Raw genomic sequence first — 22,403 nt, forward strand, 5'->3', positions numbered from 1 at the left:
GACAGTAGTTTGTCCTTTTCACAGGAAGGACGGATCATTGGGCAATGACTCAAGGTACTGGGTCACCTTGTACACCTTCAAGGTGTAAGATTCACAATCAGGTAGAGCTGTCTTACCCTCAGATCTCCAAATGTGCATCGGATGCTGGTTTCAAGGGCGGATGTGGTAGTCAATTTTAAAAGTTGGAAGAGGATTCACATTGCCACCCTGTGGACAATAGAATACATATCCATGTTACTTTCCCTTCAGATGACCACTTCAAGTTTCATGGATGATGAAAGACAACGATGTTCCCATTGTCACGCAAACTAAATTGGATAATTTCTCTGTTAATCTCTACCTATTGTTAACACATGACAAATTGTATTTTCTTAAAATGTTACTAGTGATTCATTGTACCAAAATATAAGCCAACCCAGGCAAACGAAAACGCGATGGAAATAACAGAATTTTGTCCAACAGAATATCTGTTTGAAGAAAACGTCCGGCCCTCTTTCAGTTTGTTTGCTTCCGATTGGTGAAACTTGATTTGCAAGTGGACGTGTTGATTTGCGGAATGAAGACACCACTGGCTAGTGTCGCAGTTTAGGATAGCAAACAGGTTAAGAAAATGAGTTTGCTTCACGTGATACGTGGGGCTTTACTTGTATCGTTTTCTATTATTTTTACTGTAGTGCTTGGATTTGGACTCCCGGTATTCGTAAATGCCATAGCTAAATACTGCGGTTTTCCGGAGACCAGTACAGCGGAGTGCATTGTCGGGGTGTATTTAATTTTTGTGCTTTACATCGCGACACCACGGATATCCAGAGGGTCGGTCAAGGTACAATATAGCTACGTATCTCGCATGTGCGCCACAGCAATTGTAATTTTTGTTTTATGCACGTTGTTTCACTTTGTCTTGAGCTGAGATTGTATTTAACTAATCGGTAATAATGGACACATGTATGGTTTTATACAGTACAAAATGGGGGGGACAAAATAAAGGAAACACCGTACGTTATGTTCATATCAAGGACCTAATAAGTTGTATGGTCTTCAGAACAGCTCCAGTCTATCTTGCAATGTTGTCATTCAAGTCATAAACTGTTTAGGGATTGTGCATCATTCTTCAAGAAGAAAAGCCTCCAGGTGTTTGAGGGATGGTGGAATACAAAATATATACTTGCATTATACTTGCATATATACTTGCATATACACTCACTTAAAGGATTATTAGGAACACCATACTAATACTGTGTTTGACCCCCTTTCGCCTTCAGAACTGCCTTAATTCTATGTGGCATTGATTCAACAAGGTGCTGAAAGCATTCTTTAGAAATGTTGGCCCAGATTGAGATTTGATTTGGATGGAGATTTGTGGGATGCACATCCAGGGCACGAAGCTCCCGTTCCAACACATCCCAAAGATGCTCTATTGGGTTGAGATCTGGTGACCATTTCAGTACAGATGGTGGGGACCATTTCAGTACAGTGAACTCATTGTCATGTTCAAGAAAACAATTTGAAATGATTAGAGCTTTGTGACATGTAGCATTATCCTGCTGGAAGTAGCCATCAGAGGATGGGTACATGGTGGTCATAAAGGGATGGACATGGTCAGAAACAATGCTCAGGTAGGCCGTAGCATATAAACGATGCCCAATTGGCACGAAGGGGCCTAAAGTGTGCCAAGAAAACATCCCCCACACCATTACACCACCACCACCAGCCTGCACAGTGGAAACAAGGCATGATGGATCCATGTTCTCATTCTGTTTACGCCAAATTCCAACAGAAATTGAGACTCATCAGACCAGGCAACATTCTTCCAGTCTTCAACTGTCCAATTTTGGTGAGCTTGTGCAAATTGTAGCCTCTTTTTCCTGTTTGTAGTGGAGATGAGTGGTACCTGGTGGGGCCTTCTGCTGTTGTAGCCCATCCAACTCAAGGTTGTGCGTGTTGTGGCTTCACAAATGCTTTGCTGCATACCTCGGTTGTAACAAGTGGTTATTTCAGTCAAAGTAGCTCTTCTATCAGCTTGAATCAGTCGCCCCATTCTCCTCTGACCTCTAGCATCAACAAGGCATTATTGCTCACAGGACTGCCGCGTACTGGATGTTTTTCCCTTTTCACACCATTCTTTGTAAACCCTAGAAATGGTTGTGCGTGAAAATCCCATTAACTGAGCAGATTGTGAAATACTCAGACCGGCCCGCCTGGCACCAACAACCATGCCACGCTCAAAATTGCTTAAATCACATTTCTTTCCCATTCTGACATTCAGTTTGGAGTTCAGGAGATTGTCTTGACCAGGACCCCCCCCTAAATGCATTGAAGCAACTGCCATGTGATTGGTTGATTAGATAATTGCATTCATGAGAAATTGAACAGGTGTTCCTAATAATCCTTTAGATGAGTGTATACTTGCACTGCACTCCAGAACTCTTGACACTTCAATACATTTTCTTTTTTATATCAGCAGTTGTCATATAGTGCTTTTACAGATACCCAGCCCGAAACTCTGAAGTGCAAGCAACAACATCAATGACCTGGTGACTGGGGAGGCTGGCTATTGGGGGGCTGAATTCATTTCTCAAGGCACAGTGTTTGCACCCCAGGCCTGTAAAATGGCCTCATTTCTTGGCCATGCAGAGGAATCCTCAGACCCAAAGACTCCCACCAGATTGCTGCCTGTACCATTACAGTCCCCTTACCAGCTGCAGACAATGATGGCAAAAGGCATCATTTTGCTTTCTCCAAAAACCCGTCTGGACGTAGAAAATCGGGTGAAAGTTGACTCATCAGACCGTATTACTTTTTCCCATTACTCAGTGGTCAAATCAATCAATCAGTCACATTTATTTTATAAAGCCCTTTTTACATCAAGTTTTGTGCTCCTCAAGCCAAGTTATGTCTTTCTGTGCGTTGGCCTTGGATACAAATGCTTTCTGAATGGCGGCCCTGCCAGAAATACCAGCTTTGTGAAACTCCCAACAGACAGTTTTTGTTTAGATTGGGTCACAGAGGTGCTGATTCAATTCTGTAGTAATATTTGAAGCGGTAATTTTGGGGCACAGACTCAACCATCCTGTTAGCCTACATTCCCTCATTCTGGGACTGGGAATTAGACTGGAAATTAGTCCCTCATTCCCAGTCAGTCAGCTTTGACTTGAAACCACTGATCCTGTTTGCTGATTTAAAAATTTGAGACTTTTCCCCTTGACCCCTTCAACTAATTTTGCGGTTTTGGTGACCAATGCACCTGAAATTTGGGCATCAACTATTTAGCCTCTTTGGAATTTTGCCTCATGTTGCTTTGAAAACTCAACTATCAAAGTGCTGATTGTCAGACCATTATAGCGGATACACCTGGACTGCTAATTGTCTATTAACCTAATGTACCCCACTGCAGCTCCGTTTGTAATTGTGATTTAGTCACTACAAAGTAACTGTCCTTTTCCATGTGGTGTTTCTGTTATTTCATCTTGTCCCGGCACATCATCATGGCACAGGTGAACGGAAAGGCAGTGCTCATCACAGGCTGTGATTGCGGTTTTGGTCATGTGGCAGCCAAGCATCTACACAAGATGGGCTTCACTGTCTTTGCTGGATGTCTTTTCAAGGTAACAGTTTGCGTCCTATATCAAGATTAAATGTATTTAATGTTGGTGATGTAGACCAGTGGTTCTCAAACTCTGATGGCAAATTCACCAATGACAAAATTCATGAGGACCCCATAATCAGAAACCCTAAAAATATCAAACAATGTATAATTTATGTCCTGTAAAACGCTCTGGACAAGAGTGTCAGCTTAATGTCTAAAATGTAAAATGTTATTTGGCACAGCATGGATGATCCAACCAAGGACTAGAAAAGGAACCAATTATCCCAAACCTTTATTTTTTTTATGTTTTAGTTTTATTTATTTGAGAGAAGCTGACCCATCATCATGAAACACAAGCAAATTGTAAAATCCCAGTTTTTATATTTTTTGCCTTTTTACATCGTTTTCTTTATTTCTTGATGATTAATACATTATTCATTTAACAATTTTACATGAATTAAGGGTGGATTTCTGTCATGTCTTGAGCGTAACATCAAGCTGATGAACAAGAGTTACATGTTTTCATAGCCTTTTGTATTCATCGTGACCAATATGGTCAATCACTCTGGACATTTCTGTATATGATTCTGGGTCTGTGCTTACTAGTATTCCTCTCAGAAATACTCATTCAGACAGTGATTGAGGTCATTCTGATTGGATGATCCAGGATCAGGTTGGAGATGGGGCAAAGGAGCTGGAGGAGATGAATTCAGACCGTATGAAGGTGCTCCAGTTGGATGTCTGCAGTGAGGAGCAGGTGGAAAAAGCTGTGGAGTATGTAAAGACACACCTGGAAGACCCAGAGAGAGGTACATAATAGGAATCTGTCACACTGAGGGGTTAGAGTAGGACTATTCAATTGTGACCCTATGACCTCAAGAATACCGCCGCTTTCCTCTTCTGCCCAGCCCTAACTTGACCTGGCGACCTGGTCTACCTAAATCTAACCCCCTCCTGACAGGCCTGTGGGCAGTGTTGAACAACGCTGTTGTCTACATTTGTCTTCACCCTCTCCTGACAGGTCTGTGGGCAGTGTTGAACAACGCCGGTGTGTCTACATTTGGAGAGGTGGAGTTTACAACCATGGACACGTACCGCCACGTGTCAGAGGTCAACCTGTGGGGGGTCATCAGGATAACCAAGGCCTTTCTTCCCCTCATTCGCAAGGCCAAAGGTCAGACATGTTGCCATGCTGATTGTGTTGTAGAGTAACACATGGTAGGGTAACACCTGGGGGGGGGGGGTTGGTTGATAACCGTGGTGTGACACCGGGGGGGGGGGGGGGGGGGGTTGGTTGATAACCGTGGTGTGACACCTGGGGGGGGGGGGGTTGGTTGATAACCGTGGTGTGACACCTGGGGGGGGGGGTTGGTTGATAACCGTGGTGTGACACCGGGGGGGGGGGGGGGGGGGGGGGGTTGATAACTGTGGTGTGACACCCGAGGGGGTTGATAACTGTGGTGTGACACCTGGGGGGGGGGTTGATAACTGTGGTGTGACACCTGGGGGGTTTGCCACTATATTTTTGCAGGTCGTGTGGTCAACATGGCCAGTATGTATGGACGGATGGGCAATGCCATGCGTTCTTCATACTGTGTGTCCAAATACGGCGTGGAGGCCTTCTCCGACTGCCTGCGCTACGAGATGAAGGCATGGGGCGTAAAGGTCTCCATCATCGAGCCAGGGAACTTTGTAGTGGCTACAGGCATTCTGACTCGGGACATTGTGTCCACCACTGCTGAGAAGCTGTGGAGAGAGGCGCCCTCTGGTGTACAGGAGGAGTATGGGAAGGGGCACTTCGACAAAAACATAGCCTTAATGAGGTCATACTGCACAGGCGGATTGAAGGATATACAGCCTGTCCTGGATGACATCACTGACGCCATCACCTCACGCCGCCCGTTCACACGCTACAACCCCATGGAACCCCACCTGTGGATCAGAATGCAGGTGATGACATACCTGCCGGCGCTCATATCTGACTTCCTCTACTTCTGAGTGTAACAGTGTCACATTGCATCAGTCATTGACCCTGTAAACTTCAGTCTAAATTAGTGAATTTAAATTAATCCTGCTTATACTAAAGTTGTCTATGAGTTCCTGTTACCCTGGTAACATGGTCGAGGTGCCATAGCTAACTCAGTAGTCTTTTATACTTGATCACTAGGGTATGAAGCTTATATTCACACTAAACGCTGGTTAATTAAAAAAGATATATTTGCACGTTGGGTGTTTCCTTGTTTGTGTGTACGTGCAGCTGTATGACCTGCACCGTTACTGTCTGATGTGTTGCAACTGTATGTTCGCTGGAGGCCTCCACACCTTCAGTTCTGAATGTCTGGGGCCCCTCCCTCTGCTGGGGCCCCTCCCTCTGCAGGGATCTGGGCCTGTAATCCATAGAGCATTTCAGTGTGGTGGTTATCTGGTCCCACCTGTCAGTAGCAGTCAGACTGTTTGTGATCTGACAGGCTTAGCTGTTCCTGGACCAGCAATTCACCACTCGGGTGTTTTCTGGATACGGGCCCTGAGCTGGAGCACAAAGAGTGGTCCTGGTGTTCTTTTTGGGCTTGGTCCGGAACAGGACAGGGCTGGCTGCTGGTGAGACTTGGCTGGATCCGTCAGAAGTTATGTAATGACTACAGACTGGCTTTGTGTTGCTGTTCTAACCGCTTGTATTCATCCACACATTTGGTTTTAATAATAGGAGGACTTTGGTCATTCAGATATGTTTATTCAAGCTGTTGAATGTATTCATGACATTTTTGTATGAAAGATTTTGTACTTGGTAAGATGTGATTTTGTATATTGGAATAATTGTGAAAAAGATAACAGTAAAATAATATCACTGAGTTTATTTGAAAGGTTGATTTGGAATAAGTACAACTGTGATAAAGGATTGTTAGATTTGTCAGAGAATTTCTATGTTGTCCTTAATGTTCCCCATTTAAGAAACATGCACTGTTGTCCATCACCACCAGATGGAGCCACTGCACAATACAGCTTTTGAAACAGAATCTCTGCATCAATAGTTGTATTATCTCTATATCACAATGTTGACACAGTCTCTCAATACACAGTCTCTCAGTATTATGAAGCCGAGATCCACTTCAAATATAATTTGATCCTATAAAACTTAGGTTCTAGCAGCAGGCAAGTAAAGGCAGACTCCAAAAATTTGACGTGTCCATTATCCCAATTATATCTTCTAATGATTGCATACTTTTGGATAACGATTATACAAATAATAATATAAATGAAGATTATACAAATAATAATAATAATGTCTATTCGTCCGAGGGGTATTCCAGAATATTCAGAGTTCCCTCGACATAGTCAGGGTTTCTTTTAACCGGATGATGGAGTGGCTCAGTTTTTGGTTCTGGAGTGGCATATTCTCGTATAAATCGTTAAAGTGAGACGCTGATTGGTTGATCCAACAACGCGCGCGTGCACACAACATTTAAAAGATCAGCTTTACGACGATGGAAAACATGATGGACATTGTGTCTCACGAGTAGAAAGATACGGCACAATATTTTTAGTCGTTCGGAACAATAAATTGTTACCGCTTCCAAAATAATTTGTATGATATACTTATATTTCATTTTTATTTTCAGTCAGGCTCATATTTGCTTCGGTGGGATAACAACTTTTGAGTACGAGTTGTCATCAAAAGCGCTGTAAATGGAAATAACCACCATTCCAGTATTATTGGATATGCATTGGGCCTATTAAGGTTACAGGCTTGACAATACCATTAGCGATGCAATAACCTGCTCTATTAATAAAAAATACAACTATTAATAATCCCCCATATGTAAGTCTATTTCATAATATAATCGTGCCACTTAGGAATTTACTTAGTAATTTATTTTCTGCCAGGCTTCCAAAATGGCTTTTTCGGCTGCGGTGCTCAATTATTACTTGAGAGAAATCACAAGCAATACGCCGAGTATGTAAAGTCAAAGGAAAACCGCGTTGGATTTCATTGGAAATGCGTAAGTAGGCCAGTTTTTTTTTTGTGGAAAAACTGTGACGTTAAAAAAATAAGAATCTTAAGAATGGTCCAAAGATTTGTTCGTTATCGCAGACTCCAACGTCGGTTTTCTGCTAGGGGACAGGCCATGATGACGGAATAGAATCTGATTGGTGTTGAGCTCCGTGGTGGTTCACAGGATAAAGTCCACTTAACTCTGGAGCTAGCAGGTTTGGTTCAGAGCATGGGTTGCTATGGTTTCTCATCAGGCTACACTTACCGCATTCTTGTTGGAGCCAAAAATCCAGAGTTTGCTCAAGTTCTGGTTTGATGGAGGTAAGACACATCAAGTTTCCTGGAAAGCCGTCTTCGGGTCTTGCTACTACATAAGAAACCAACTACTACCAGATTTGTCTTACGGAATAGAAACCTAAAACTACCCCCCCACCTGGTATGTTTTCCCTTCACTAAGGAATAAGCAGGAAATGTTAAGAATTTTGGGAAACTGCACAGCAGTATATACACTGTAACACTTCTTCATACAGAGCCTTGGGAAAGTACTCAGGCCACTTTATCCACAATCTGTTGCATAAAATACTTTATCATTGATTAAGTATATTTTATTTGCCACTAATCTAAAAACAATAAAAAAATATGTTGAAAATGAAAAACGTAAATATCTGATTACATACCTATTCAAACCCTTTGTCACAACATTTTAGATTTCGCTCAGATCAATCCTGTGTCCTTTGACCATCACTAGAATTAGACCACTAGAGTCCACTGTACATGACTTAGGCACACATCTGTCTATAGAAGGTCCACACTTCACAGTGCATGACAGCAAGAGCCAAGCCATGGGACTTAGATCTCGGAGATAGAATTGTGTCAAAGAATTGATCCGGGGAAGGTTATAAAAACGTCTGTTTTTAACTGTTTTTATAAAGTAGTAGACATCCTCCCAGTGACCTTAAGGAACGTTCCAGGGAGCTCTCTGTTCCAAGTGACTTTTTGGGAACGATACAAAATATCCCACACTCACCTTTCAACTAAAGTAATTGCCCCAGCCACTCAAAAATGGAAAATCCAATGGTGGACATGTCTAGATTAGGGCGAGTTTGGGGAAGTGCTTCGGTGCAGAATCGTCCACTGGGCACCAACCATCCCCCATCTCACCCACATGACCAAGGCTATGACAGGCTGGAGGACAGCTCAGAGGGACAGATGTAGGATTATGGACACTCTCCATCCCCCATCTCACCCACATGACAAAGGCTATGACAGGCTGGAGGACAGCTCAGAGGAACAGATGTAGGATTATGGACACTCTCCATCCCCTCTCTCTCCCACATGACCAAGGCTATGACAGGCTGGAGGACAGCTCAGAAGGACAGATGTAGGATTATGGACACTCTCCATCCCCCATTTCACCCACATGACAAAGGCTATGACAGGCTGGAGGACAGCTCAGAGGAACAGATGTAGGATTATGGACACTCTCCATCCCCTCTCTCTCCCACATGACAAAGGCTATGAGAGGCTGGAGGACAGCTCAGGGGGACAGATGTAGGATTATGGACACTCTCTATCCCCTATCTTTCCAGATATGTAGACTGTACACACGGTCATCACCAGCGCTCTCCTCCCTGAATCTTTTTTTGTCCTTCTCCTCTCTGAATTCCCCCTTCGTCTTCTCTCTCCTCACCTCTCTCTCCCCAGCTGGAGAAGTCATCATAACTCCGTCACAGCCTGAGTCTGGAGCCAGACTCTGAATGTACACGTCTGCTGTCTGGCTAGCTTGTTGTAACCATAGCTCATTGAAACCCCTGCACTCAGCCCAGAAGAGTCTGGCTAGGCATGATCAGCAGGACGCAAATGTTTATCCTTACACAGAAATATATTATGTAGAACAAACATGCCTCTCTGAAATAAGGGTGTTTCTATCCACAATGTTGTACAATCCTCCAATTTCAAACCAGATGGTCGCTGCAGGTTTAGTGAAAGAACTTAACGCAAGCTGGCCAATAAAATGCACCGAATCTCTGCGCTAGCCACTATTTCATGTTTTTCAACTGGAAAAGTTAATGACAAGCAGTGATGTAGCTCTTTACGCTAAGAGTCTTTCATTGAAACCAGACCCTGATCATAGTTGCCTAGCAACGAGTTATCCACAGAAACACTGTCCAGAGAAGAGTACTGTACCTGTAGAACAGAGAAGAACAGTACCTGCAGAAGAAAAGGAGACCAGGCCGTGGAGAACAGAGTCCACCCGGCAAAGGAGGAGGGAGATAACTTTCTGAGGCAAGATATCTGTCAACACTTCAGTTTGACTTTGCCTGACACGCATTGCTAACCCCAGAGACAAGCTTTTTTCCAGTCTGGCTGTAGTAGTGGGAGGCTGCAACAGGCGCTGCTAACGGTGCATTCACACTATTCATTTCAATGAAAGAAAGCGAGGCGAGCGAGTGGCTGGTGGGGCGATGCGTGGGATCCTTGAAAGGCGAAGAAAAAGTTAAGATTTTCCAACTTTATGCAAATCACCCTCGTCTATCGCTGGGGACTGACCAATCACGGCATTTTGCGTGTGTTTGTGAAATGCTCTCCGTGCAATTAATAGAATAAACAGAACAGATTTTGCGGTCCTTTTAAAAGATGGATGAAAAAATTTACGCAAACAAAAGAAAATGCAGTGTGGAGACCGGTGGCCGAGATAGTTGGTGCTTCTGGTGTCAATATTAGATACCTTAGCTAACTGGTGGATATACCTTATTCTAGCAAGCTGGTTGCAGGTTGTAAGATTTACATCAATTAGGCATATGAATTGAGGAGGTATATAAAATGTATTAAAATACGTTTCTATTCCAATTTTAACCATTGTAATAATTTGACGTTCCTTCATACAAATGTGCTATTCTCAAACCTTAATACATAGCTTACCTGCTGTTATGATAGTTCGCCCAAAGACACACCCACAAGTATGCTACAGGCGAAACACTCAGGGCAATGTTAGCGTTGGCTATGCGAAATTTCGCGAATAGTGTTAAGTAACCCCTGAGAAAGACTGTATTTTAGTCCGGCTGTAGCAGTGGGAGACGGGAATACACTGAGATCTTAGCACACAGCTTTTTAGCTTAGTTCAGTTGTACACTTGTTTTGTTATCCTTTATTTATATGTTAATGGTTTATTTTATTATTTTCTCCTTAAACTGTATCGAGGGGCACCAATCAATGTCAGGTTCAAATCCAAAAAAATATTTTTGGCTTTGAGCAAGGCACATAACCAAATTAACTTCAGTATGTCATTCTGGGTAGCAAAGTCTTCTGAAAGACTTGAGTGAAAATGTAAAACAAGTTACTGGTCTATGGTGTCCTGTCACGTGATCGCCCATCTGATTACCACCTTGCAAACCAATCATTGGTTTAAAAAAATAACAAGAATGACAACCACCTCTAGCCTATTAAAACAGAGAGCGCAGTCCATCCCCTCCCCAAACAACCTGCTGCCACCTGAAACTCAGTCTGATTGGTTGGTGATCCGTCTGAGACAGGGTGACATCACCTTTTTAGAAGTGTTTTTGACCGTAGTTGTTACATTCAATGGGGCAATCGCGATGAGTGACCCTTTAACCATGAAGAGAATTACTGTTCCTCTGCTCAAATGTTGCATCAAACCACTCATTAATTCTCCCAACAGGCATTAGATTAATATATTGAGGCACGCAAAATGTACTATAGCCTGTCTAACAAGATAAATACAAACAAGCTCTTCAGAACAAAACATGACCTAACTAGTGACAGCTAACTTAAAATACTCTGCTCAAAAAAATTCCCAGTCACCTTAAGGAATGTCCCAAAGCAAACAACAGGCTGTTCCAACTTGCGTGAATTTCATCACGGCAACTGCTAATGTGACTCAGTAGTGTGTATGGCCCCCACGTGCCTGTAAGCTCTCCCACTAATGTCTGGGCATGCTCCTGATGAGATGTAGATGGTGTCCTGGGGGATCTCCTCCCAGACCTGGATCAGGGCATCAATGAGCTCCTGGAAAGTCTGTGGCACTACTTGGCGGTGACGGATGCACCGATACAAAACGTCCCAGAGGTTCTCAATTGGATTCAGGTCTGGGGAACATGAGGGCCAGTCAATGGCATCAATGCCTTCATCATTCAGAAACTGCCTACAAACAATGGCCACATGAGGCCCGGGCATTGTCCTGCACCAGGAGGAACCCAGGCCCACTGCACCAGCGTAAAGTCAGACAATGGGACTGAGGATTTCATCCCGGTACCATTGGCTAGCATGTGGAGGTCTGAGCAACCCTCCAAGGATATACTTCCCCAGACCATCACTGACCTACAGCTTAACTGGTCATGCTGGATGATGTTACAGGCAGAATAAATTCACCATGGCGTCTCCAGACTCTTTCATGTCTGCCACATGTGCTTACTATGAACCTGCTCTCATCTGTGAAGAGAACGGGGTGCCAACGGCAGACCTGCCAATTCTGGTGTTCTGTGGCGAATACCAATCAAACTGCACGGTGCTGGGCTGTGAGCACAGGTCCCACTAGAAGACCTCATGCCACCCTCATGGAGTCTGTTTCTAACGGTTTGGTCAGAAACATGCACACCAACAGCCCACTGGATGTCATTTTGTAGGGCTCTGGCAGTGCTCCTCATGCTCCCAAAGGAGCAGATACCGGTCTTGCTGCTGGGTTGATGCCCTTCTACGGCCCTGTCCAGCTCTCCTCATGTAAAGGTCCATCTCCTGGTGTCTCCTCCATGCTCTAGAGACTGTACTGGGAGACGCAGGAAACCTTCTGGCGACGGAACGTATGGATGTGCCATCCTGGAGGAGCTGGACTACCTGTGCAACCTGAATGAGCTGCAGGTACCGCCTGCAGCTTATCCTTCCAGACTGAAGAATCAGTCTGGAAGGATAAGGAGAGAGCAGTTGTCTGTGGCCACCACCTGCAAAACCATTCCCTTTCTGGGGGTTGTCTAGCTGTTGCCTCTCCAGTGCACCTGTTGTCACTTTCATTTGCACCAAAACAGGTGACACTGATTCACAACCACGTATGCTTCCTAACTGGACAGATTGACATCCCTGAGGTTGAACGGACTTGGTGTAATAGGGTGATGACTACGTGTTCCCTTCATTTATTTGAGCAGAGTACATAGATTTGATGAAGAAAGCAGAGCTACAGATCATCTGGAGCAGTGTTTGCCAAACCTCGGTCTGCCAGTCCGTGTCATATCCCTCACGAAAAAGGCCTGTATGACTGAATGAACACTTCCTTCAAAGAACTAGTTACGCAAGTATCGATATTTAGCAGGCTGGCACTCAGCACATCTGTAGCGACACTATGAAACCCTTGCAATAAATACACTTGGGTCAGTTGATCATTTTTATTTAGTTTGAACAGTAAGTTAGCAGGACTGTGATTGGTCTACAACATAGCAGTTGTTGTACGACACTGAAAAGAGTTAAGACAGACGACAGCAACAGTAGGACAACTAAGTCCTCTGAAATATGTAGTTGGGCTAGACCGCGGATCTCAAACCAACGGCCATTATCCAAAACGCCTCTTATTGTGACTGGTCACTGTTGACATTGGTGGGTATGTTTGGGTGGAGTTAAAAATATCACATTTTTAAAAAGAAACTGTTAAAAAGAATATATATATTATTAACAAAAAAAAAGAATGTAGAACTAATAGATGTTTCGTGGAGTTTGAAATACATGGCATGACCTTTGACCTCTAAGACCTAAACACATGACCAGGGCGGGTTAGAACTATCCACCCACAGGTCAGAGTTCGCACACAGGAGAGTCCATTGTCCATTTCCCCCTCTCCTCCCAACTCTCCTCTCTCTCGTTTCTTGGAATGCTCACGGCTCCAGGCACATAAGACCTGGTGATGTGGAAAAGTCTCCAGGGTTTCAGTTTGAGTAAGTATGTAAGTTGGCATGTACTGTGTTGTCCTGAAGAGCATGTGTCCGTGTGTGTTCAAGTGTGTGTGTTGTTCACGTGTGTGTGTGTGTGTGTTGTTCACGTGTGTGTGTGTGTGTGTTGTTCATGTGTGTGTGTGTGTGTGTGAGATCAGGAGGCGTTGAGGGCCTTGACCAGATAGAGTTTGTCTCCATGCTCGCTGGTGAAGATGGGGGCCTTCTTGTAGTGTTCCACCAACTCCTCTAGAGAGCTGAACTTCCTCTGGCCAATGCAGTATAGACCATCCTTTAACTGGACCTTGAAATGCTTGTTCTTGCCCTGAGCCTTGAGTGAGATGGAAAAGTCATTGGGCTGGGGGCAGAAAAGAAGAGAGAGAGAAAAGGAGAGACAGAGAAAGAAAAGAAAAGGAGGGTGAGATACACAAGTGAACAGTCCACATGTGGTCATACTAAGACCAGGCACCCAACCTCTCAGGTAGGTTGTCTGTACCTCGATAAGACAATATTACACTTACCATTAAGTACGTTTATTATTACAGAAATAAGAACTAATTACATTTTAATGTCCCTGACCATCATTCTGAAACAGATCAAGAGACACGTCTGCATGTTACAACTCATCTGTCACCTTGCCGGCTCAAGGATTTTCTCTAAAACATTTGAAATAGATTATCTTTAATCACAGCTACGTCCTATAGATTTAGTCCTATAGATGATGCGGTCAGAAAATGTGCAGCAAACAAGCTTTCCTGAACAACTACCTCAAGACAGTAGTTGAGCCCTCGTGACTAATGGTTTCTAAACGTCTAGGCTACAGCGCCTCAGGTGTTCTAGGCTACAGCGCCTCAGGTGTTCTAGGCTACAGCGCCTCAGGTGTTCTAGGCTACAGCGCCTCAGGTGTTCTAGGCTACAGCGCCTCAGGTGTTCTAGGCTACAGCGCCTCAGGTGTTCTAGGCTACAGCGCCTCAGGTGTTCTAGGCTACAGCGCCTCAGGTGTTCTAGGCTACAGCGCCTCACGTGTTCTAGGCTACAGCGCCTCACGTGTTCTAGGCTACAGCGCCTCACGTGTTCTAGGCTACAGCGCCTCAGGTGTTCTAGGCTACAGCGCCTCAGGTGTTCTAGGCTACAGCGCCTCAGGTGTTCTAGGCTACAGCGCCTCAGGTGTTCTAGGCTACAGCGCCTCACGTGTTCTAGGCTACAGCGCCTCACGTGTTCTAGGCTACAGCGCCTCACGTGTTCTAGGCTACAGCGCCTCACGTGTTCTAGGCTACAGCGCCTCACGTGTTCTAGGCTACAGCGCCTCACGTGTTCTAGGCTACAGCGCCTCACGTGTTCTAGGCTACAGCGCCTCACGTGTTCTAGGCTACAGCGCCTCACGTGTTCTAGGCTACAGCGCCTCAGGTGTTCTAGGCTACAGCGCCTCACGTGTTCTAGGCTACAGCGCCTCACGTGTTCTAGGCTACAGCGCCTCACGTGTTCTAGGCTACAGCGCCTCACGTGTTCTAGGCTATAGCGCCTCAGGTGTTCTAGGAGACAGCGCCTCAGGTGTTCTAGGCTACAGCGCCTCAGGTGTTCTAGTAGTGGAGGAACTCACCGATGACTCAGAGTCTCTGATCAGGAAGTCTCCCTCTGTTCCTCTCTGGTTGAGGGCAACTTCGGCCTGATGACGCGTCACCCGACCGTAGTACCACTGCTTCCCGGCAAACCGGCCCACCGTGGCCGGGGAAATGTAGTCACAGTCGGGTGTGGGCGGGCCCACAGGGCCTGGCGTGGCATTCTGGGTAGTGGAGTCCTGCTGCGGCAACACAGTGACGTAGTTCTTCGGCACCAGCCCCAGCTGTCCGTCCGCTTTGCGACACTTCCACCACTCAGGGTCATTCTCAGGTTTCTCCACGACCTCCATCACCTCGCCCTTCTCAAAGTTCAGCTCCTCGTCGTTCCCCGAGCTGAAGGGGTACAGGGCCTGTACCGTGTGGAGCACCCCATTGGAGGCACTACGCACCACAGCCGCCAGCTTCTCCGTTAACGACGCCGCAGGGTCCCCCAAACCTCCCCCTGCGCTCCCGTCCGCGTCTTCCGTCACGTAGTTAGACGGGAACCAGCCGGAACGCCCCTGGTAACCCCCACGCCACCAGCCGTCGCTACACTTCTCCATGACGATGACGCGGGTGCCCTTGACCAATGAGAGCTCATCCTCCCGTTCGGCGGTGTAGCTGAATTTGACGAGGGCTGGCAGGTTAAGGTCGTACAGGCGCTCGCCGTTGTCAGAGTACATGTCAGCGTCGGCGTTGGAGGCCGTGTCTCGCATCCCAGTTTTCCTCTTCACCTTACCGATGCCTGTTTGGAGAAACCAGAAGACGTAGTGATGGTTACTAGGGGAACAACCAGGAGGTTTCCATGGCTACCCATTGATACACCCTGAGCAGACTACTAAAGGAAACAGCAGAGGGGGTTGTCATGGATACTGAGAGGGAATTCAGACAGAGAGGGAAGATAGAGAGAGAGAGAAGACAGAGAGAGAGAGAGGAAGTGGACCTTTGTGAAACTGGTATGATTAGAAGGATATACTGACTACCTAGAGCAGTGTATTTGAATCTCTCCAGAACTAGCACATTCAACTAATATAACAGAAATTTCAGGTCTAAAGGAGACAAAAGTCTGCCTCTACAACATCAGCTGCTGAATAATCTGTCCAGAGCCGTGGATCTGCAAAGCCTCGGAGCAGATCTAGGATCTGCAAAGCCTCGGAGCAGATCTAGGATCTGCAAAGCCTCGGAGCAGATCTAGGATCTGCAAAGCCTCGGAGCAGATCTAGGATCTGCAAAGCCTCGGAGCAGATCTAGGATCTGCAAAGCCTCGGGGTAGATCTAGGCTCTGCAAAGCCTCGGTATAGATCTAGGCTCTGCAAAGCCTCGGTATAGATCTAGGATCTGTCCATAGCCTGTATCTGCAAAGCTTATTGTATATCCAGGATCTGTCCATTTAATATTAATCATTGTAATGTGCCTAAAAATGGCTACAATGTCTCCACAAACTAACTGAAGTAGCATCAGTGTTGTACCAGGTTGGCCAACAAAGGAAGCAGGTGTACAGCCTGGAGCCAACCCCAGACTGGGTACAAACTGTTACTGAGACCTAGTCAGTGGTAGTGTAGGGAATAGGGTGTAGGGAATAGGGTGTGATTTGAGACCTAGTCAGTGGTAGTGCAGGGAATAGGGTGTAGGGAATAGGGTGTGATTTGAGACCTAGTCAGTGGTAGTGCAGGGAATAGGGTGTAGGGAATAGGGTGTGATTTGATCTGCAATGACAATCGTTTGATGAGTCCATGTCAACCCATCATGACCACAACAGCACCAGCCTGGTTGGCAGATTCAACGAGCAACCAACCAGATGTCAACCAGCCACAATGTTTGGCCAACATTACAGATGACTATACGGTGTAACGTTTTAAAGACGTGTATTAAATGTGTTGCTGGGAAACACGCTACTGATCTCAATCTCATGACATTTTCTGAGTTGAATACATCAACCAAAATATCAGACGTTTCGAATGATACATCAGCATGAAGACATGTCCCAAAAGTTCAGGGTTTCAATGGTTCCTGATCAGGTCGATGACTGTTTGGACCCATTTGGAAATGACCCAGATAAATCCGCAAAAGGTCAACAAAACCGCTTAGTGTTATACCTGGGTGTCAGTACTATCACCCAGGACTTCGGGGGAATTTACTCAACTTGCCCTCAACAATTCAAAAACAAGCACTAGACATAAAACCAGCATAGAAGCAGACCAACCTCTACAAGCTCAACACCCCACCCCCCGCAACAAACACCATGAACATGACCCTAAACTTTACCCCAAACACTAACTCTGGAGCCAGGAATGGCATTTTTCAGTCACGATCTTTCATGTTTTGATTTCTTGGTCAGGACACAGACAGAAACACACACAGGGGCAGAGACAGAAGGCCAGTAATAGCTCTACCAGTTATATAGATGAAATCTTGCTTTGGACCCTCTGGAGTGATAGGAAGAATACACCAGACGAAGAGGCCTCAATCTAGGACATGGTTTGTGTGTGTGTGAGACTGTGTGTGTGAGGGGGTAAACGTGTCACAGCTTGTTGTCAGGTATAATGCTGTGGTAGATTCACTAGTTCCAACAGTCTGACAGGTCTAATTTTAGGACCCGCCTGCTGCACATTCATTTATCAAAGTAACAAATCCATCTTCGCAACAAATAATACCGATACACAGATCTATTCCAGGCCCGTGTGTCTCAAAGGCAAAATGTTTATTTAACAAACACATAGGTCTCAGAGACATGTTTATTCATCTAACGTATTACCGCCTCACAGACGTCATGTTTATTCAGCTAACGTATTATCGCCTCACAGACGTCATGTTTATTTAGCTAACGTATCGGCCTCACAGACGTCATGTTTATATAGCTAACGTATCGGCCTCACAGATGTCATGTTTATTTAGCTAACATATTACCGCCTCACAGACATCATGTTTATTTAGCTAACGTATCGGCCTCACAGACGTCATGTTTATATAGCTAACGTATCGGCCTCACAGACGTCATGTTTATTTAGCTAACGTATCGGCCTCACAGACGTCATGTTTATTTAGCTAAAATATCGGCCTCACAGATGTCATGTTTATTTAGCTAACGTATCGGCCTCACAGACGTCATGTTTATTTAGCTTACGTATTACCACCTCACAGACGTCATGTTTATTTAGCTAAAATATCGGCCTCACAGACGTCATGTCTACTAAGCTAACGTATCGGCCTCACAGACGTCATGTTTATTTAGCTAACGTATCGGCCTCACAGACGTCATGTTTATATAGCTAACGTATCGGCCTCACAGATGTCATGTTTATTTAGCTAACATATTACCGCCTCACAGACATCATGTTTATTTAGCTAACGTATCGGCCTCACAGACGTCATGTTTATATAGCTAACGTATCGGCCTCACAGACGTCATGTTTATTTAGCTAACGTATCGGCCTCACAGACGTCATGTTTATATAGCTAACGTATCGGCCTCACAGACGTCATGTTTATTTAGCTAACGTATCGGCCTCACAGACGTCATGTTTATATAGCTAACGTATCGGCCTCACAGACGTCATATTTATATAGCTAACGTATCGGCCTCACAGACGTCATGTTTATTTAGCTAACGTATCGGCCTCACAGACGTCATGTTTATTTAGCTAACGTATCGGCCTCACAGATGTCATGTTTATTTAGCTAACGTATCGGCCTCACAGACGTCATGTTTATTTAGCTAAAATATCGGCCTCACAGATGTCATGTTTATTTAGCTAACGTATCGGCCTCACAGACGTCATGTTTATTTAGCTTACGTATTACCACCTCACAGACGTCATGTTTATTTAGCTAACGTATTACCACCTCACAGACGTCATGTTTATTTAGCTAAAATATCGGCCTCACAGACGTCATGTCTACTAAGCTAACGTATCGGCCTCACAGACGTCATGTTTATTTAGCTAACGTATCGGCCTCACAGACGTCATGTTTATATAGCTAACGTATCGGCCTCACAGATGTTATGTTTATTTAGCTAACGTATTACCACCTCACAGACGTCATGTCTATTAAGCTAACGTATCGGCCTCACAGATGTCATGTTTATTTAGCTAAACGTATCGGCCTCACAGACGTCATGTTTATTTAGCTAACGTATCGGCCTCACAGACGTCATGTTTATTTAGCTAACGTATCGGCCTCACAGACGTCATGTTTATTTAGCCTCTATTTAGATATTAATGCATCCCTTTGCCAAGATAACAGCTCTGAGTTGTCCATTACAATGCCTGATGAGATAGGAGAAAACAAAGGAAGGGCTTTGAGACCATTTCTCTAAACAGGAACTCTTCAGAGTCCTCGGTCCTCGCTTGTGAACTCTCCTCGACAACCGATTTTCAATAGGATTTAGGTCATGGAACATATTGCTATTGTAGATGCTTGATTCAGTGAATTATTTTTCCTGTTTTATATGGAGGCACGGGTTGTCCTGCTGGAAGACAGGTTTTGGTCTAAAATGTGCTGGTGCTTGACAGAGTCCATGATGACATGTATTCTAACAAGGTTCCCAGGGTATCTGAGAGCAAAACAGCCCCACAATATGACATCCACCACCATACTTTTCAGTGGTGATTAGTTTCGTTTCTGCATGACTTTTTATTTTATTTCTTTTTTTACACCAAACTCATCTCTGGTGTGTGTTGCCAACAAGCTCAGTTTAAATGTCATCAGAACAGACCAATCGCATAAGAAAAGTTCAAAAGCCATTTAACAACATTTACGTTTGTGGTTTGTGACAGTTGAGGCTTTATTCCGGTAACCCTTCTAAATAGGAGGTGGTGTCATGGAGGTGGTGTCTAATCATAGTTCTGGAGACTTGTGACCCCATGATGTAATGTAATTATTGCCCTATTAGCAGAGAAGGATATTTTCAGGCATAGCTTGGCCTGTCAAATTTATAGTTTACAGTCTACAGCTTAATATACTTCTCATGATATCTCCTTTAAAATGTGAAAATTAGGCATGTGGACATTTGGGGACCTTTGATAGTCTATGGCTGTTTGTATTTGACTGTTTTTAGAGTTATCCTCTAATCCGAACTGGTATAGAGGTCCTGGATGATTGGGTCTTGCCACTTCATGTAGAGGTCATCTGCCAGATCAAGTGGGATTGAGAGTCAGAGTTGCTTCAGTGGGGCAGCTGTAGAACGTTTTAGTATCTGAGGGACTGTGACAAATCTTTTTAGCCTACTAAGAGGGGGAGCGTCTCTGACGTAGCCTTTTAACTGTGTGTGTTAGGTAGGAGCAGGTTCACTTCCCAGTGATGTGTACACCAAGCAACTTGAATCTTTGATTCCTAGATCAAAGCACATGGCACATTTCTTTGGGAGGATCTAGGATTTATTTTTAATCTAAAACTCCCAGAATGAGATTACTTCATTATGTTTGTGGTTTTTAGCTCTTCTACCGCAGTCTCTCTATTATTTCCTTTTCTATGGTTCTCTTATGATCTTCCTTCGCACATTCCCCCCTATCACACACTCAACGTTTCTACGTCAGAAGGTGTTTCCCAAAGGGAGGAAGTTGAGGAAGGAAGCAGCGATGCATTAGAACACTGTAAATCACTGGGTTTGGAGGACATGAAAAATATCCACGCTTTCGCCTCATCCTCTACAGCTTTGTCCTCCCATACCTAAATTGGCCTTCACTGAACACTCCTGGCTCATCCTCCATAAACTAGCCTTCACTGAACACTCCTGGCTCATCCTCCGTAAGCTAGTCTTCACTGAACACTCCTGCTTCCTTAGTAAACTAGCCTTGATAAACTGTCCTGATGATCTGACACAGCATGAGGACGAAGACAAAAAGACAAAGGTAGGAGGAGAAGAAAGTGAAGTACATCAGACAGGAACTCTATAGTTCAATAACACACCCCCTCCTCCCTCCTTTGTCTCTGCAGGCCTTCCTGACCCCTCCACTTCCTCCTGACCCCTCCACTTCCTCGTGACCCCTCCACTTCCTTAGGTTTCAGTGTTCTTCCTCTTGCTACAACAACACCCAGCCAGCCAAACAACTAGCCAGGCAACCAACTAACCCAGTCAAAAAACAAACATTCAGCCAGCCAAAAACTAGCCAGCCAATCAACCAACTAACCAGCCAATCAACCAACGAGCCAGCCAACAAACCAACTAGCCAGCCAACAAACCAACTAGCCAGCCAACATAAAGCCAACTGACCTGCCAACTAATCAGGCACTAGACAGAAAACAAACAGACCATTCGAACATCCACCTGCCCAAACAACCAGACAAAATATCTGTTCTACCTAGTACCATACAAGGTCCAGACTTCTGCTCTTGTTCTGCCAGGTACCATACGTGGTCAAGACTACTGATCCTGTCCTGTTCTACCAGGTACCATACAAACTCCAGACTAATGACCCTGTTCTGTTTTACCTGGTACTGGTACCATATGAGGTCCGGACTACTGATCCTGTTCTGGTCTCCCAGGTACAATTCGAGGTCCAGACTACTGATCCTGCTCTGGTCTACCTGGTACCATATGAGGTCCAGACTATTGATCCTGTTCTGATCTACCTGGTACCATATGAGGTCCAGAATACTGCTCTTGTTCCAAGGTCCAAAGCTGTAGACCAGTGGCTGATAGAGGTTGTGATCCACCAGCTGAGCTGCTAAGGAAGTGAACACAATCCATAATGATCGACATGATAAATATGATAGATAACTATGATAGTGGATTAGGGTACTGGTTTACTTGTCCTCCTGCTTTAAATGTGCAGAAACGTCTGTCCTTGGATCAGACTACAGTGTTTCTGAGGTTCTGACTGAGCAGTCTGGATAAGGCCTGCTGCACCAGGACAAATCGATTACAACCAGCCAGTTTCTCCAGAGCAGTGACCTGTGTATACACTTAGGAATGAGGCAGAGAGGAAAATAGGTACAGACTCGGTCTCTTCCTCACTGTTTAATTACTATAATTATTATTATTATTAATGTTCTCATTCATGTCCAGGTGTATTGTCCTGTTTATGGTCTTAACTCATTCATGTCCAGGTGTATTCTCCTGTTTATGGTCTTAACTCATTCATGTCCAGGTGTATTGTCCTGTTTATGGTCTTAACTCATTAATGTCAATGTGTATTGTCCTGTTTATGGTCTTAACTCATTCATGTCCAGGTGTATTGTTCTGTTTATGGTCTTAACTCATTCATGTCCATGTGTATTGTCCTGTTTATGGTCTTAACTCATTAATGTCAATGTGTATTGTCCTGTTTATGGTCTTAACTCATTCATGTCCAGGT

At 44.7% G+C, this 22,403-nt stretch overlaps 2 protein-coding genes across 3 annotated transcripts in view; one reads left to right on the forward strand and one right to left on the reverse strand.

The window, feature by feature from the left end:
- The first annotated feature begins 544 nt into the window (after positions 1-544).
- Positions 545-6,499, forward strand: bdh1 (3-hydroxybutyrate dehydrogenase, type 1). Its single transcript, XM_010898145.4, has 5 exons — positions 545-823; positions 3,495-3,605; positions 4,254-4,395; positions 4,608-4,760; positions 5,118-6,499. Exons 1-5 carry the CDS (start codon positions 611-613, stop codon positions 5,582-5,584), a joined length of 1,086 nt encoding a protein of 361 aa, XP_010896447.3. The 5' UTR covers positions 545-610; the 3' UTR covers positions 5,585-6,499.
- Positions 6,500-12,956: 6,457 nt separating this feature from the next.
- The window catches only part of nck1b (NCK adaptor protein 1b), a 39,045-nt gene continuing 29,598 nt past the window's right edge, over positions 12,957-22,403 (reverse strand). For both annotated transcript variants that reach the window (XM_010898143.4, XM_010898144.5), the window contains 2 exons: positions 15,108-15,850; positions 12,957-13,865 (listed from right to left, as the gene is read on the reverse strand). In XM_010898143.4, coding sequence (XP_010896445.1) covers positions 13,665-13,865; positions 15,108-15,850 — 944 coding nt within the window. In that variant the 3' untranslated portion in view covers positions 12,957-13,664. The remainder of the gene's footprint in view (positions 13,866-15,107; positions 15,851-22,403) is intronic.

Source organism: Esox lucius, chromosome 21, assembly GCF_011004845.1.
Source record: "Esox lucius isolate fEsoLuc1 chromosome 21, fEsoLuc1.pri, whole genome shotgun sequence".
NCBI classification, from domain to species: domain Eukaryota; kingdom Metazoa; phylum Chordata; class Actinopteri; order Esociformes; family Esocidae; genus Esox; species Esox lucius.

What these genes read in the sequence shown, in the direction of transcription:
- bdh1 (XM_010898145.4), top strand. Translation starts at nt 611, where the DNA reads ATGAGTTTGCTTCACGTGATACGTGGGGCTTTACTTGTATCGTTTTCT. An exon ending in TATCCAGAGGGTCGGTCAAG is followed by an intron (nt 824 to 3,494) that starts GTACAATATAGC and finishes ATCATGGCACAG; the next exon opens with GTGAACGGAAAGGCAGTGCT. An exon ending in CCTGGAAGACCCAGAGAGAG is followed by an intron (nt 4,396 to 4,607) that starts GTACATAATAGG and finishes CTCTCCTGACAG; the next exon opens with GTCTGTGGGCAGTGTTGAAC.